We start from the raw sequence: 17,981 nt of genomic DNA on the forward strand, positions 1-17,981 counted from the left end.
AGGTGTCCTTATATAATTTCATTGACTCACTTTTAAAATACCTAATTTATTTAAAACAGAAACTTTTAAAGCAATGGTATCTACAGATTCAAAGTTCTTGATGTCATGGTTTTGTGTATTTTTTAATTCACATAAAAATAAAATACATAACTATTAAAATAAAAAATGTTCCTCTGTGTACTGTTATATATGTCCCACATGTGGGATATACTGGCTTAATTGATGTAATATGGAAAAAGAAGAAAATATACTTACCTTTTTGATATTCACTGGGGAATAATCCAAAGTGAAGGCTTTTGGAATGAGCATAGTGCTGTTCAAATTATGGGTCTGAGGATGCCTGAGAACAGGTTATTTCCAGCAGGTACCAGAAATCCCAGGATGGGCCTGTTTTATAAGCTTAGTTGGTTCTTGCCTCTCAAGATCATTTTCAACCATTGTGTGGTACTCTCCTAATGAGTTCAAGTTTTCAGAATGGGAACCTTTACAATGCTAGAATCAGGGATAAGAATAGCCTTCCAGAACATTATGCTAAGTGAAACAAGCCAGACACAGAAAGAAAAATACTGCATTATCTCATATGTGGAATTTGGAAAAGTTAAATACACAGAAGCAAAGAACAGAACAGTGGTTACAAGGGGCAGGAGATGGGGTAAGTGGGGAGATTCTGGTCAAAGAGTACAAAGTTGCAGTTAGATAGGATGAATGAGTCTAGAGATCTTTTTTTTATAATTATTATTTTTTAGACAGAGTCTTGTTCTGCTGCCCAGGCTGGGGTGCAGTGGCGCAAGCTCGGCTCACTGCAACCTCCACCTCCTATGCTCAAGCAATTCTTGTGTCTCACCCGTGTTCCCTGAGTAGCTGGGACTACAGGTGCGTGCTGCTTATGCCAGCTAATTTTTTTATATTTAGTAGAGACGAAGTTTTGCCATGTTGCCCAGGTTAGTCTCGAACTCCTGGCTTCAAACCATACCATCCACCCACCTTGGCCTCCTAAAGTGCTGGGATTACAGGTGTGAGCCACAGTGCCCAGTAATCCAGAGATTTAATGAACAGCATGAGGACTATAGTTAATAATACCATATTACGTAAGGGAAATTTGTTACTAAATTTTATGTGCTCTTACCACACACACACACATAGACACAGACACACACACACACACATGCACATATAACTATATGAGAAGAAAGATATATTAGTGAACTTGAATGTGGTAATCATTTCGTTATTGCAGTAAGTCCTCACTTAATGTCATTGATAGGTTCTTGAAAACTGTGGCTTAAAGTGAAACGATGTATAACAAAACCAATTTTTCCCCTCATCAACATTATGACAGTACAATGTTGAAGGAAATGATGTTATTCTGGGCACTGCTTTATGTCATTTCACTTAAAGACGCACTTTCCAAGAACCTTTTGACGACGTTGAGGACTTACTGTATGTGTGTATCAAAACATAAAGTTACACATCTTAAATATATACAATTTATATTAAAAAATAGAACTGCTCTTGTGAGAAGAGGACAGAGCATAAAGCAGCTATTTAAAAATAGTCATGTGCCACATATAGACTTTTCAGTTAACAATAGACCATATGCATAGTGGTGATCTTATCAGATTATAATACTGTATTTTCACCGTACCTTTTCTATGTTTAGATATGTTTAGAGACACAAATACTTACTAATGTGTTACAATTGCCTACAGTATTCAGTATAGTAATGTGTTGAACAGATTTGTAGCCTAGAAGTAGGCTGTACCATCTAGGCTTCTGTAAGTACACTTTATGAGATTTACACAACAACAAAATCACCTGACAATGCATTTCCTAGAATGTATCCCCATTGTTAAGCAATGCACGACTTTATACAACAATTTAATAAAATGTGTATTTGGAAAAAAAAAAAAAAGAATAGCCTTTCTGTTGTAAGTTTTCTGGGCCTTCCTGAGAAGAAAACATTATGTAGCCCTTAGACTGAGAACACTCACAACTAATTGAATTAGTGGTATAGGGCAGTTTTATAGACTTTATTGTATTCTTACTTTGTTTCCTCTTACCATAAACCAATAGAGCATGTAGGGCTTTGGTGTACCTCTTTAAATCATGATAATTAATATTACATCACAGAAAACAATACAGAATGAAGGAGTTAGCGGGTATTGGCAATAGAAAGCCTCAGTGTGAACTGATTTGAAGATGCTAGTGAAGGGGGTGCTTAGCTGTGTGTCACTGAACACATGCACACAGAAGAGATCCCTAGAAAGGTCTCTTAGAAAGATACCAGGTAATGTGTGGTAAGCATCACTTTAGATTGTAATCGATTTCTGAGATTTCTTGTCCTAATCGGGCTTCTGAATTTAAATCTCTAAATACTTTTTTCACCCTTCTTTTCATTTTTTTGAATGTCTTGTTCTCCTGGAAACCATCATTTGAGAGTGATTTTAGTCATCAGAAGTGCCAAACATGATAGCTGTTAACAGTATATGTCATTCAGTTGTCAAGAGGTTTATGACCTTGATTACTTTGTTTCTGGATCTTCGTTATAAATCGTAGAAGCTTCTGCTTGGGCCTTCAAGTCTTGCTGGGTTAATATTTAGTTGGCTCTTTCTGTTGCCTTTTTAGAAAGGTCTGGCTTCACCGTGAGGCCGGTGGCTGGATACCTGAGCCCACGAGACTTTCTGGCGGGACTGGCCTACAGAGTGTTCCACTGTACCCAGTACATCCGGCATGGCTCAGATCCCCTCTACACCCCGGAACCGTGAGTACCTACATTAAAGCCCAGGCTGGACAGAGACCACCACACCACAAAGTGGTCAATGATCACTTTACTTGAAAATGACTTAGGCCCTGTTTTACTTCCAAACTAATTTCTTTAAGTCAGTGAAAGTCACATCACTCACCTAAAGAAAAAAGGGCTCACTGAAGGTTCAGACTCCTCAGCTGGGTCTGTGGGGTTCCTGATATTACAGCTCTTGCTCGTTGCTCTAGCTTTACCCCAACACTGAGCCATCTGCTTGGCCAGATCTCCATTTCTGATGGTGAAGAGAAGGCACAGAAGTGTAAAGTAGACACTAACACATGGTCAGAACATATGAGCCTCTCTCCTTAGGAGGCCTCTTTCATGTGAAGGAGGTTCATGTCCACACACCATAGCAACTCATTACTAATCCCCTCTCATCTCTTTTATCACCTCCAAACTCAGAACTCTGTGCTTTGCTCTGCCTGCCATTTTAGTTTCTTGAACACTTCTCTAGTCCTGCCCATCACCTCCAGATATAGATGAGGTTTGTGATTCTTCTCTGATTCTGTCAGTTTTCCTTTGGGGCTTTTATCCATTCTCTCCTGGACAATAGGTAAGCTGGGAGTGGGGAGAGAAACTGAGAGGTGGTGCTATACTGCTCTGACATGGGTAGGAAGCAGGAGTAAGCTGGGAACACCCACATGTTAATCATTTGGCCTAATCACACATGGGATTGCACAGTCTCCAAGTGTGAAATGCCCTGTATCATATTTCTTTGAGTGCTTTACAATATGTAACAAGTATTTACTGGGAGACAACTACATGCTTGGATTGTCTGGGAATGAGACAGCATTCCTGCCCTTCCAGGTGAATGGTGAAGACAATGGTTAGCGTACAGACAGACAGATAGGTAATATGGTGTCAGGTGTAAGTGCTTCCATAAAGTGCTAATAAGTGCTGTGAAGACAAAGAGAGCATGGGGAGGAGACAGAGAGTCCTGGGTGCTGTTTTTTTGGATTGGGTCAGTATAGCTTCTTGGTAAACAACATCTGAGCAAAGACTTGAATGTGTATATGATGGGGTGGAGAATTTCAGGCTGAGAGAACAGCAAAAGCAGAGACCCTGAGGCTAGGAGCTCTGGGGTTCTTTTGCCTTCCTGGGCTCCATTAAAATGAGAGCCTTGCTTTAATCTTACCCCACTGTTCTTCAGGCCACTCATGGTATCGCTTTGCTTATGATGCTGCTTTACTTGAATGCACTTGTGGTTAATGGGTTGCCATGGTCTTCACTGGGGAGCAGAGAAGCTTTTGAGGTTCAAGCAGTTAAGTAGCTGGTGGTAGTGGAAGTGAGCAAGGATAAGTCAAGTCTCTGAAGCACCCCTCCTCTTCCTAGGCTGGCATAAGGCTCACTGTCCAGGTAGGTCCCTGTCGGGTCACTGTCACTACTTTTTTTTTTTTTTTTTAAAGCTTTTTTCAGCTTCCCTGAAAGTGTTTTCAGGGTAAACAAAGGTTACTTATAGGACCCTAGACATTTGGAAAAGAAATGCTTCTTTCAGTGGAGTGAGTGCTCAAAGAAGCATTGTCAGAGTTAGAAAGGCAATCTCTAAATCTAGCCCAGAGGGTTTACAAATGGCCCTGTTTACAAATAGAAGGCACTTTGTTAGTTCCCATTGAATAACTGGCCCTCCTGAGACCTGTGATAGCGTGCCAAAAGGTATGCAGAGAGAGAGAGAGAGGCAAAGAAATGAGATGTTAGCCACAGAGGATAATGTGTTGCATTTTTACCAAAGTACTTTTGGCCAATTCATTCAGCAAACATTTATGTGCAATGCTAGCAGGGCGGTGCAGTGGATTCAGAGATAAATAAAATATAGTAGCTTTTTTTTTTTTTTTTAAAGCAGCTCACATTCTGGCAGCAGAGATAGAAACATAAATACCTAGAAAATAGTGTGGTTAGGGTTATAATTAGTGTGTGTACAAAGTGCTGGAGAGCACAGAGGAAGGTACAGTCGTGAAAGACTTTTCAGAGAATGTATAACCTGTGTGGGGGTCTGGAAGGATGAGCAGAAATTTCATTTTTGTACAAGGCTGGGTGGGGAGGGGAGGGGAAACTTTCCAAGTCAGAAGAAACAGCAAGTGCAAAGTTGTGGAGACACACAAGAGGCATACATGTGCAAGGCTTGTTAGACCAGAATAGCCAGGGTACAGTTTATGTATTAGGGATGAAATGTATCTTCAGGCCATGTTATAAATGACCATTTGTCAAACTAGGACATTTGGACTTTATTCTGTAGGCAATAAGTGACTTGTTTTTCTAAGACCACCAGAGCGAGCACAAAAGAACCAGCAAGTAGGCAAAGGTCAGGAGCAAAACTGCAAGTTTATTTTGGTAACCTAAGGTGTGGGGAAGAAGTCTGTCGGCCTCCGGCAAAGAAGGCCGACAGAGTCCCCCCCGCTCGTGGGGCTCTCGGGCGGGGTTCCTGCATCCCGACTTCAGTGGGGCTGGAGGAAGACCGCGTGGCTCACTGGCGGAGAGCGGCTTTTCTAGGAGTGGGAGGGCAATAGGCGGGGCACGGGCGTGTCGGGGGCGTTCCGCAGGTGCGACCAGGTAAATGTTGGTCTCTTTGGATTGACGTCACCTGGTGCATGCCCAGTTGGTCTGCACCTTCCTGGGTGCCGGCTGCATTTTCGCGCGAGCGGGAAAGGTTGGGAGGGGGGAAAAGTTGGGAGGGGGGGATGAAGAACCCGGAAGTGCACCATCTTGCCTCCGTTAATAAGAAGCTATCCAAGGTTCTTAGGCATAATCAGGTATGTGTATTGGAGAAAAATGACTGGGGGTAAGGACTGGGGAATTGTTGAGAATGAACAACGTGGAAAACCAGCTGGGGAGCTCACATTCTATGAAGGAATATAGTTCATAAGGTGTGGAGCTAGATGAGGTCAGAGGTATAGTACAAGAGGGCACCTATTTGATGCCCTGTTAACACCATAGAGATGGAAGTAACAATATCCAGTGACTACTATAGGGTTGAGATGAGGGGAGGGCCCCTGAGGTAAGGCTAAGGTTTTTGTTTGGGACGCTGAGTGGAAAGTCATTTCTAACAATGACTGAGAATATTGGAGGAGGATCAAGCTTGGAGGGAAGAGAAAAGGAAAGAGGGAGGGAAGAGGAGGATGGGTTTAGGGTATGGTGTCTGTGAGGTGCCTATGGCTGGAACCTCCAGATGGAGAAGGTTCTCGTAGTTACAAATAAAGATTATAAGCTCAGAAGTGAATACAAAGCACCCACAATAGATTTGAGTAATCATTTTTCTCCCAAGTCTCCTATGACTACACAGATAAGAGGAGACTAAGTCAGAGGGTGGAAACTTGGGATTCACTAACTTGGGGTTGTTTTTATAAGCCCTTTATTTTTTGTGGGTTTCATATCATTTGTATTTTTTTTTTTTTTTTGACAGAATCTCACTCTGGCGCGTGCAGTGGTACAATCTTGGCTCACTGCAACCTCTGCCTCCCGGGTTCAAGCAATTCTCCTGCCTTAGCCTCCTTAGTAGCTGGGATTACAGGCATGCACCACCATACCCAGCTAATTTTTTGTAGTTTTAGTAGAGATGGGGTTTTGCTATGTTGGCCATGCTGGTCTTGAACTCCTGACCTCGGGTGATCCACCTGCCTCGACCTCCCAAAGTGCTGGGATTACAGGCCATTCATTTGGTTTTTTAAATTATTACTTTATGAATAGGTAATACATATGCATAATTCAGAATTTAAAGTGCACTAAAAAGTATATACTGTGAACAGTGAGTTTCATTCCATCCTCTGTCCCCTTGATACCCACTGCATCCTCTCCAGAGGCAACCACTGCTACTAGTTTCCATTTCATCCTTCCAGAAATATACTATGCAGACAAAATTCTCTGTAAAGATCTTTTTAATCCTTGTCTATTGCAAAGTCCTAAGTCCCTTCTCAGCCACATAGTTTGAATCTATGGGTACTATACTGGGAGGGATATTTCCTGCCCAAGCACTTTCACAGGCATTGTCTTTGTAATGAAATCCCATTTCCTCAATTGAAAACCAACTAGAGGGCAGATTCTCCAATTTATGAAGTTCAGCTTGGCTACTGTGTTTGGTGCTTGTACTGTGCTTCCAAATAGCTGCTTTCAATTGCTGAACTGTTGTAGTGGAGGCTGCACTAATGAGACGAAGGTGAGCCCTGAAGACCCAGGTAGAAAGGAGCATGAAGCAACATAAAAGACATTATCTGAAAAGAGAATTTTATTTTCGCTTTCAGTCTGGTAGAATGGATTTTGCCATCACAGTTTTCAACACACATTGGATTTTAAACATATCTTCAACTTATTTTTACATTTTACAATTTTAAACTCTCTGACTTCTCGAAACCTGGTACACTGGAAACCAAACCTCGCCATTACACAATATATTCCTGTAACAAATCTTCACATGGACCCCCTGAGTCTATCAAAAGAAAAAAACAGTGATGGCAGATTAGACTGGTTTCCTGGGGGAACGTTTTCCGGCCTGAAGAACAATAGAGAACCGCTGGTGAATTAGTGACTTCTGGTTTTCCTGGTGGGAGGAGCTGTTTTCTTTTTTTTTTTTTTTATTATACTTTAAGTTCTAGGGTACATGTGCATAACGTGCAGGTTTGTTACATATGTATACTTGTGCCATGTTGGTGCTCGTCAGCACCCATCAATTCATCATTTATATCAGGTATAACTCCCCAATGAAATCCCTCCTCTCTCCCTCCTCCCCATGATAAGCCCCAGTGTGTGATGTTCCCCTTCCCGAGTCCAAGTGATCTCATTGTTCAGTTCCCACCTATGAGTGAGAACATGCGGTGTTTGGTTTTCTCTTCTTGTGATAGTTTGCTAAGAAAAAAGGATGAGTTTGCGTCCTTTGTAGGGACATGGGAGGAGCTGTTTTCTATGCATTAATGCCTGGATTGAAAGGTCGCTGATCTGCTAGAAGAGGAAATGGACTCTTGCCTTTTCTCCCTTTGAGCAGTGCCTGAGGCAATGAATCTGCATTTCAGTATTGCCTGGCTGCATGCTTTGATCAGCTGTGATCGCAATGCTCTCACTAATCGGGTAAGGAAGTTTGCAGATAATTTCCTTTAAAAAAATCAGTTGGGCCAAATTCAAAGTTATTCCAATAATACCTAATACCTTCCCTCTCACTCACTGGAATGAGAGGGAAAGGTGCAGAGTTTCAAGTTATGTAGGTATGTGAGCATCGCCTGGCATGTGTACAGTGGCAGAACAAAATCTTGAGAAGTTCTAAATCTCCCTGATCTCATTTTTGTCTCTCTGGGAAGTCCATAGTGCGCTCTCTCATGCTAAGCCCTCCTGCCACCTCATCTTCTTTCAGAACAGGGTTACTTGCAGATCCGAGGCAGAGAGGGTGCAGTGTATCAGGAAAGCAGTCGTCCTTCAACCCTGGGTCCTGTGGATCAGGAATGGAAAGTCAGGCAGAGAGAGGAAAGAGAGAGAGAGAGAGAGAGAGAGAGAGAGAGAGAGAGAGAGAGATAGCGAAAGAGATGGCACAAACCCTGGCAACTAGCAGAGTGTGAGCCCCTAAGGTTCATGGTCAGATGCCTCAGTGGCCTGTTTAAAAGGCAAAGTGGGGGCGCAGTCTGCTAGGTAGGAACGATAACTCACAGTTCTTTTCACTGGCTGCCAGCTTGGCACATATGGGTGCGGTGTTCTATTTCTAATGCCAAGGCAGCACCCTTTGCTGTGTTGTTCCTATTCCACACATCTCTTCTGCTGGCATCACTTTTCAAATCAAAGAGCAAACTTTCAGCATTGAGGAATAATTCAGGGCACCGGTGACTAATACTGCAACTTATATTGCCATAATACAATGAAATACATTTGTGTTAAGGAACATCTTTTTTGTTGCAGTCGACCAGTTTAGAGGCAATTAATGTTATTTTTAAATATAACTGTTTAAAGGCTTTGCAGTCAGGTGATTTTTCTTATAACTGCTGCTGTTTAATTGTATAAGAAAAATAAAAGTGAATTATTTCTGACACTATTTTTCATCCGTTTCTAAGTAAAGTAAATGAATGTTTTGCTTAACCCTTGCTTATTAGGAAAGCTTGGTTGCTCCTCTCTTGATTGAACAGATGCCTCTCACTAGGTCCATAATGAGAGGAAAAATATGAAGTTTTCTTTCCCAGCTTTTCCTCCTTGTTCCCACCTGAGAGGTTCTGGGACTTGGGCCCTGGCTGTTGTTGGTGTTTTTAATACTGGGCCTTGCTGAAGTCATCTCAGCATGGTCTTCCTGCAGAGCTGGGAGGATAAACCAGAGCTTTACGGAGTTTAACCTGCATGCCCACGAGCTGTGTTTAGCTTAAACTTGTTCTTTCCCATAGGACATGCGAGCCTGGTGCCAAGCTTCCTGCTCATCCACCTGGCTTCTTCCATAGCACTATTACCATTTTTGCTGCTCAGGATTGCAGAGCAGCATTATTACCGGTGATTCTTGGAAAATGGCATGTTCCCAGAAAGCCGGTCCCGTCTGTCCTCCCTTTCCTGCTTTGTAACTGGTGCACATACCCTCAGTTTGGTAGCCATCCTCTAACTTAAGAGAAGTCTGGTTTGAGCTATACCGAGGGCCAGTTAAGATGTTAGTGGCCTCAAGACCTGAAAAGATTTGAATTCCTTCCATCCTCCAGCATAGATAATCTTGACAGCAACCACAACAGCAGTAGCAACAATACTTTTACTATGAATAGCAAACAAACATGTCTACTATATATCAACCGGACATAGGTTTCCTGTTAATAGCACCAGACACTATTTTAAATGTTATGTATGGATGAACTCACCTAATACTACAACACTTTGAGTTGTTATTATTATTATTCTGAGCTTATAGATGAGGGAATGAGGCACAGAAAGGTTAAATACATTGCCCAAGGTAACATAGCTGGTAAGCACGTGAGTCAGGGTTTGAAATTCGGGAGTAACGCCAGCACCTGTGGGCTTAGCCACTATTTTGTTAATCAGTAACACTAAACAGAAATACTCACAACTTATTTCTATGCTGAAGGTGAATAGCTTTTTTTTGTTGTTGTTGTTGTTTTCCAATGGCACATTTTGTAGAAGGGATTTGAAAAGACTCCTTTTTTTTTTTTTTTTTTAGACGGAGTCTTACTCTGTTGCCTGGGCTGGAGCTCAGTGGTGCGTCCTTGGCTCACTGTAACCTCCGTCTCCTGGATTCAAGTGATTCTCCTGCCTCAGCCTCCTGAGTAGCTAGGATTACAGGGGGCTGCCACTACGATTGGCTAATTTTTGTATTCTTAGTATAAATGAGGTTTTATCATGTTGGTCAGGCTTGTCTCGAACTCCTGACCTTGTGATCTGCCCACTTTGGCCTCTCAAAGTGCTGGGATTACAGGCGTGAGCCACTGTGCCTGGCCTTGAAAGGGATACTTCCTTACTTTTATTTGGTGACCCTGATTTGCCAGAACCATAAGACTGTTTATGGCTATTATATAGTTTAGTGCTGTGCTGCTCCATCCAGTCCTTAGCCCAACTTCCCGGCTCTTTGGAGGCCCACCCTCTCTTTTGATCTTCACAAGGTCACAGTTGGTCTGCCCCATTTATCAAGAGGAGGAGGCATCTGCTGTCTCACTGGGAAAAAGAAGGGGACAGCACCTCTCTACAGTATTGAGCATATCTTATATGCTAGGCTTTTCTAAGCACTGCAGACCCAAATATGAACATGGCCTCACCTCTGTCCTGGAGAAACTTACTTCTTCTTAAGTGCTAAAGTACCTTCTGAAAGGGCAGTAAGACAGATAGGAGACTGCTGTGTCCTCAGGCAGAAGGACCTGCTTGCCCAGAAATGTAGACCCCACTCTCAGCTCCCAGTGTGACAGTAAGCCATTTAACCTCCTTGTGTGAGCGATGATGAAATAACACTTTGATCTTTGGAGAGAAAAAAGCTTTATAAAAGTACCAAATAAGTTCACCCTTACTCGGCACCTCTTAAATTCATGTGGAGGGCTAATGTGCATCATAAAATTCCAGTGCGTCCTTAGTTACAGGGCCACATTCCTAGACCTGGACTCCCAAGTTTTCAGTCATAATATTGTGTCTAGTTTTGTGAAGTGCTTAAAAGCAAAAATAACCCCTGAGGCTTCTTATAGAGTCTTTTGTCTCAAGAGCTTAAGCATTCTAACAATATACATTCTACTTTTAAATAATCCTATACATTATTTAAAATGTGCATTGTGAAACCAAAATTGCATCTAAGTGTCTGCTGGAACCCTGTTTTTGTTCTTTTAGGCTGTTTTCTGTAGTGACTTGGGATAAGGCTTCAATGCTTCAGCCACCCTTCTTTTTTTTTTTTTTTTTGCCGATTCAAAGCAGGATTCCTTATGTCACTCTCCCCTACCCCTGCACCCATTTCTGTTTTGCTTGTGTGGAGCCCATAATCCAAAATTAGCACTCAGAAGTACCTGGCCCAAATCGAAATTCATATTCCTTCAGCACTCTGTAGTCAGGGAGAAGTTCATTATGTATTTTCAGGTGTTGAAGACTGAGATGACCAGGGAGAAATTTTTCCAGGAGTATTTGCATTTTTAAATTGCAAGTTCAGAAGAAAAAATCCCAAATGATTGAATTTTATGCAAGAAAGAAGTAAGCACTGTTCATACCTCTTAACTACCGTGTAGAGAATTACATCTATGGATGGTCACAGAAGCCACCACAAGAGAGAAGGAAAGAGGGAGCAGACATTTCCCAAACACATTCTGTTTGTCTGGCATCATCCTACTCATCTCTATTAGGTCAACAGGATTTTCACCATTTTACAGATGGCAATTCCAAGGTTCAAAGAAGTCAGGTAATTTCCCTAAGGTTACACAACTAGAAAATAGCAAAACCAAGTTCTGGTCCAAAGCCTTTATGTGACACTGGAAATTAGGAAAACCATACTTGAGTTTCACTTGGATTCATTTCTATTTGGAGCAACAGAGCCCCATCATCACCTGGTCTATTCAGGTGAGTTAAAAAAGCAGTTATTGAGCATATCTTATGTGCTAGGCTTTTCTAAGCACTGCAGACCAAGTGTGAGCATGGCCTAATCTCTGTCCTAGAGAAACTTACTCCTTCTTAAGTGATAAAGTACCTTCTCAAAGGGCAAAACTTATTCAAGTATGATAGGCTTAGATATAAATACAATTTAATGTAATGAATAATAATACCTAACCCATGGGAACTAAGATTTTCCATGCATTCTCTTACTACATCATTTAATAATGTAAGAGATGGCTGGGTGCTGTGGTTCACGCCTGTAATCCCAGCACTTTGGGAGGCCGAGACGGGCAGATCACCTGAGGTCAGGAGTTTGAGACCAGCCTGGCCAACTTGGTAAAACCCCGTCTCTACTAAAAATACAAAAAAAATAGCTGGGTGTGGTGGTGGGTGCCTGTAATCCCAGTTACTTGGCAGGCTGAGGCAAGAATCACTTGAACCCGGGAGGCGGAGCTTGCAGTGAGCTGAGATGGGGCTACTGCACTCCAACCTGGGTGATATGAGGGAAACTCCATCTCAATAAGAGAAAAAAATAATATAAGAGAGAAGAAATCTTACAATCTCCATTTTACATATGAGAAAACACTATGTGCTGTCCAATATGGTAAGATGTGGTTACCTACATTTATTAATTAAAATTAAATAAAAGTACACATTTAGTTCTTCAGTAGCACTAGTGACATTTCAAGTGTTCAGTAGACACCTGTGTCAAGTGGCTATTATATTGGATGGTACAGCTACAGAACATTTTTATTGTTGCAGACAGTCCCATTGGACAGTGCTGCTCTAAGTAATTTGCCTACAAAAGAATATGAGAGATGAACTTAAGTCTGACACTAGGGTATATGCTTTTGACTGTTGTGTTATATTGCTTTCATAATTACACTGAACTTGGAGAGGTGGAGAGTGATTTGTTTTTCTAAGACCACCAGAGCGGGCAGAAAAGAACCAGCGAGCAGGCAAGGGTAGGAGCAAAACTGCAAATTTATTTTTGGTCACCTAGTTTCAAGGGAAGAAGGTGGATAGGGAGAGGTCTGTCGGCCTCCGGCAAAGGAGGCCAAGAGAGTCACCCGGTGAAGCTCTAGGACGGAGTTCCTAACACAGTCCCCACAGGAGTGGGGGGGCTGGGAAGTCCACGCCGGACGCTGGCCGGGAGCGGCTTTTCTAGGTGTGGGAGAGCAATAGGCGGGGCACGGGCGTGTCGGGGGGCGTTCCGCAGGTGTGACCAGGTAAATCTTGGTCTCTTCGGATTGACATCACCTGGCGCATGCCCGGTTGGTCTGCACCTTCCTGGGCGCCAGCTGCATTTTCGTGCGCGCGGGAAAAGTTGGTGATGAAGAACCCGGAAGTGCGCCATCTTGCCTCCGCTCGTCCAAACAGAGAGAAAGTTAAATATCTCTTATTTCTTCAAGAAATAAGAAATACTTCAGAAATGCTGGGTTTATTAGGTCATACTTGCATTGCTATAAAAAATACCCGAGACTAGGTAATTTATAAAGAAAAGGGGTTGAATTGGCTCATGGTTCTGCAGGCTGCACAGGAAGCATAATGGCATCTGTTTCTGGGGAGACCTCAGGAAGCTTCCAGTCATGACGGAAGGCAGAAAGGGAACAGGCACTTCACATGGAGAAAGGAGGAATGAGAGAGAGAGAGTTAGAGGGGGTGTGCCACACACTTTTAAATGACCAGATCTCAGGAGAACTCACTCACCATCCTGAGGACAGCACCAAGAGAATAGTGCTAAATCATTAATGAGAAATCCACCCCCGTGATCCCGTCACCTCCCACCAGGCCCCACCTTCAACATTGGGGATTACATTTTAACATGAGATTTTGGTTGGGTACAAATATCTAAGCTATATCAGTAGGGAACTAGTGACATACCAAACAGAATTTCCATTGCAGTCTTTCTGTGGTCCCTCTAAGAACTGGAAATTGTTTCTTTTGATGCATCAGGAAAGTTTGTACTTGCTATTTGATTGCCTTTTTCTGAAACCAGATGGTGACTTTTGCTAGGAGTTATTCTAAGATTATGCCTTGTTTACTTTTAAGCCTCAGTTCCTAATATAACACCTGGTACAAATAGGCACACAATGAACTAAATTTGAAGAAAGACAACTATAATATCTGTCAGTCTTAAAAGAATTGTAGTAAAGAAGAGAAACATCAGTGCATGTCCATGTGATTCCTAAGGGAAAAAGCAAAGAAGATTTTCTCCAGGGCAACATCCAGGTGCCTGACTTAAAAAAAAAAAAAAGGTGACTTTGTAGCTATACTATGATAGGAATATAAGAAGGAGTGATCATAAGAATTGCCTAAAATCTTATCTGGGTCAGATTTTACAGTATGCTCTTTTAAATCTAAACTAAAGAAACTCTGTATATGGCTCCAAAACAAGCCCTGAGAGAAAGTTGCCTCACTACCAAGTTAATTCCCCTTATCATCTTATGCAATGAAAGCAAACTAAGTCACCTGTCTGCAATGCATCCAGTGTGTAATCCCACATTACTTGCATTTACCCACCAAATGTTGTGTGAAAGCTGAAAAACGCACCCTATTTTGCTTCCCAGCTCATCCTCCTGCTTCTTTTTATTAATGCAAAGTTTCCACTTCTCCCACTCATCTGCCTTTCCTTCTCTTCATGATTTAGCTAAAGTGTTGGCTTCTGTGTTGTTTAGAGCAAACAAAACCTATAGAAATACATTTTAAAAGACAGATGTGCAGATTTGGGATGGGAAGCAAATGTTGGACGCTCACTCAATGCCTCGTAAAGGCTTTAATTTACAGCAAAAATAAAAAGGAGTTGTTCAACACGTAGTGCAAGGAGTCAGCTTTGAAAACTGATAAGAGGAGAAAAATGCCAGACTCATTTTGAATTTGAACTTAACAACCAGAACCCTTGTTTCTTCATAGCAAAATGATGGCTACTTTCTTGGACTGAGTTAAGAATTTCCCAGAGACATTTCACCGAGGCTCCTTTGTGGACCTATTTCTGCAGGCTTTAGAATCCCCCTAGCAGGGCTTATCAGAGAAGATTCCAATTTAGAGCAGCAAAAGTTTAGTGTCTGATATCAGCTCTTGCTTTTTTTTTTTTTTTTAAATAAAAAGGAGACATGATGTTTTACAGTGTTAACAGCTTTGAAAGGTCTTGCATTTCCAGTGAACAGAGCACATTTGTGAAAAGGACTCTAAAAAGCATTATTCAGGCAAAAATGTATCAAAGGGATGGGAGTTAAAAAGAGAAAAGTTTGCTGATGTAGAGATTGGAGGCAGCATGTGCTGACAGGTGCAATTATGGCCAAATAATTGAATCTTTTTGGAGAGATCTGGTGAGATAAGGCAATAGTTGTGAACTCACATCAGAAACCTGTTCATAATTAGATACTCAGGGGTTTGGCTGTGGATGATACAACCAAAGTAGGGATCTCAAACTACTTTACATGCAGGACCCAGCACAGTGGCATTTGCACTTTGTAAAATAGAGTTTAATAGCATAATTTCAGCCCAGCGGACCTTAATTGGTACAGAGGTTAGAGAGAAGGTTTTGCGGTCTGCAGTCTCCTTCAGACTCCCCATAGCCTGGAACCCCTTTCTGCCCCAAAGAGTGGAGGTCACTTCAGCTTCTAAGTCCTCTGGTCTCAGAGAATCTAAAAAATGTAAACTTTTCAAAGTTAATGAATTGCTTTTATTAGTAATGTTAAAAATCTTTCCTCTCTGGTTGAAGAGTTTACAGGCACTTCAATTTCCTTTGTCTACATGTACCTTAGCCAAAGACAGTGGGATAGAGAACAATATGGTGTTTATTTCTGAAAATGTTTCACCAAAGACATAAAATATAATAACCTTGTTCCTGGTCTTGAAATACAGGTGCTTAAAGCCTTGGCCCCATGACATGCTGTGTTCACACTTTGTTCAGGAATCTGAAGGGAAGGTCTTTCTCAGGGTCTCTGCATGGAAATGGAGCTGAGAAGAGGGCACAAGCTAGCAAAATACAGCATGATCATTTCTACTTGTAATAGAGTAAAGGATATCTCTGAGGTTCCATTAATAATTCTGCTAGACATCTCGCTTCAGGCTTTCATTCTTAATGAAACAATATAACTTACTCTGCTGTATTGTATGATTCTTTTCTTCCAAATGTATAACTTCTTTTATCCTCTTCTTTGTGTAGTTAGATTACTTTGTCATTGTGATGGTATTAAAGGTTCTTAAGTTGGCTAGTGAGTTATAGGTTTCTGATAATGACTTTTTTTTTCTTTTTTTTTTTTTTGAGACAGAGTCTCGCTGTGTCGCCCAGGCTGGAGTGCAGTGGCCAGATCTCAGCTCACTGCAAGCTCCGCCTCCCGGGTTCACGCCATTCTCCTGCCTCAGCCTCCCGTGTAGCTGGGACTACAGGCGCCCACCACCTTGCCCGGCTAGTTTTTTGTATTTTTTTTTAGTAGAGACAGGGGTTTCACCGTGTTAGCCAGGATGGTCTCGATCTCCTGACCTCGTGATCCGCCCGTCTTGACCTCCCAAAGTGCTGGGATTACAGGCTTGAGCCACCGTGCCTGGCCTGATAATGACATCTTAACACTCAGGTGATAGCTCCTTTTTCTACCATGGAGAACTGACTCCTGAATGTCTTTGGATCTCTAGTATTTTCCTAACTGCTAACTTTTCACCTTACCTTCTACCAGTAAGCTTTCGGACTCCATTAGTATCTAAGTAGACAGAAGACTGTCTTTTGGATTGGCCTTCTTCAAGTATTTAACAAGTTCAAAGGTAAATTCCATATTGCACCAAGCATCTAATACCACTGTAGCTTTGACCTACCCTATTCTCTTTTTACGTTATGAAGCATTTAGCACAGTGCCTGGCTCGTAGTAAGCATTCACTATAATTGTTACTTTAGTTTCTGCTCACCTTGTTTATGCAATGAGAGAATACTCATCATCTTCAGTATTTTCTTGGAGTTGACATAGTGACTAATTTAAAATTATTGTTGCCACATCTTCTGCCTGGATCAGTGGGAGCTCTTTAGCATTTACATCATGAGCCACAATGGAGGTTTTCAGATTTTTCCAAGGTGGGTTACTTGATCTTAATTCCAATATTGACGCAGGCGGCGTGACCTTTTAAAAAAATTGATCAGAACAATGAGTCCATAGGGTCCACTCCCGGCTTAGAAGTATTGGACTTCTAACTGAATCAAATGCACATGGAGAAGGAATTAGTTACCCATCTACCTCTCAGTCACCACCTTTCATTATTCTTCAGTATCTTGATGTAATTTTAGTGGGATTAAACTTGAGCAGCTCTCAATTACATAATCACATTCAGTTGTAGTTTTAAGTACCAGTTGCTTGAAGCTTGCTAGGAGAGCTCCTAGAGTCATCAGTTATGACAGTGAATCTCAGCCCTGGCTGTGTCTTAGTATCACCTGGTGAGAGTTTTAAAAAAATGCTCAGGTTTATCTCAGGGAGCCTGATTGAATTAGTCTAAGGCAGGGCCTAGTCATTCGGTAGTTTTAAAACGCTCCTCAAGTGATTTGGAAAGTTGAGAAGCACTGAGTTGGAGGAAAAGAGACTTAGGAAATACTGACTACATTTCTTACTTGTGCTAGCTAGCTTGGCTAAACTCTCTTCCTACGGCCTAAGCTATGTACGCCCCAGCCCTTTTCTTGCTTACACCATATCTACAAATTGAAACAACAGAGAGCAGAAAGAGTGTAGGTTTGGAGTTCAAAAAATTTGATTTCAAACCTTGTCTCTGGGCTGCGTGCAGTGGCTCATGCCTATAATTCCAGCACTTTGGGAGGCTGAGGTGGAAGGATCGCTTGAGGTCAGAAGTCCATGACCAGCCTGGGCAACATCGTGAGGAACCCCCCACCTCCACCCCTGACATTTCTACAAAAAATTAACCAGATGTGGTGGCATGTGCCTGTAGTCCCAACTACTTGAGGGGCTGAGGTGGGAGGATCGCTTGAGCCCACGAGGTCCAGGCTGTGATGAGCTGTGATTGCACTACTGCACTCTAGCCTGGGCAACAAAGGGAGACCCTGATAAAAAAAAAAAAGAATTGTCTCTGTCTTTGCTAAAAGTGTGGAAGCTTAGGAAAAGATTCTTAGATTTACTAAATTTTAGCTTCCTCATTTGTTAAATTGGAATAATAAAGCTTCTCTTAT

General features: G+C 42.0%; 1 protein-coding gene across 1 annotated transcript in view; it reads left to right on the forward strand.

The window, feature by feature from the left end:
• Positions 1-17,981, forward strand: part of TPH2 (tryptophan hydroxylase 2) — a 95,800-nt gene that overhangs the window by 38,158 nt on the left and 39,661 nt on the right. Inside the window, exon 7 of the mRNA XM_011929346.1 lies at positions 2,626-2,761. Coding sequence (XP_011784736.1) covers positions 2,626-2,761 — 136 coding nt within the window. The remainder of the gene's footprint in view (positions 1-2,625; positions 2,762-17,981) is intronic.

Source organism: Colobus angolensis, unplaced genomic scaffold (genome assembly GCF_000951035.1).
Source record: "Colobus angolensis palliatus isolate OR3802 unplaced genomic scaffold, Cang.pa_1.0 Scaffold80, whole genome shotgun sequence".
Classification (NCBI taxonomy): Eukaryota; Metazoa; Chordata; class Mammalia; order Primates; family Cercopithecidae; genus Colobus; species Colobus angolensis.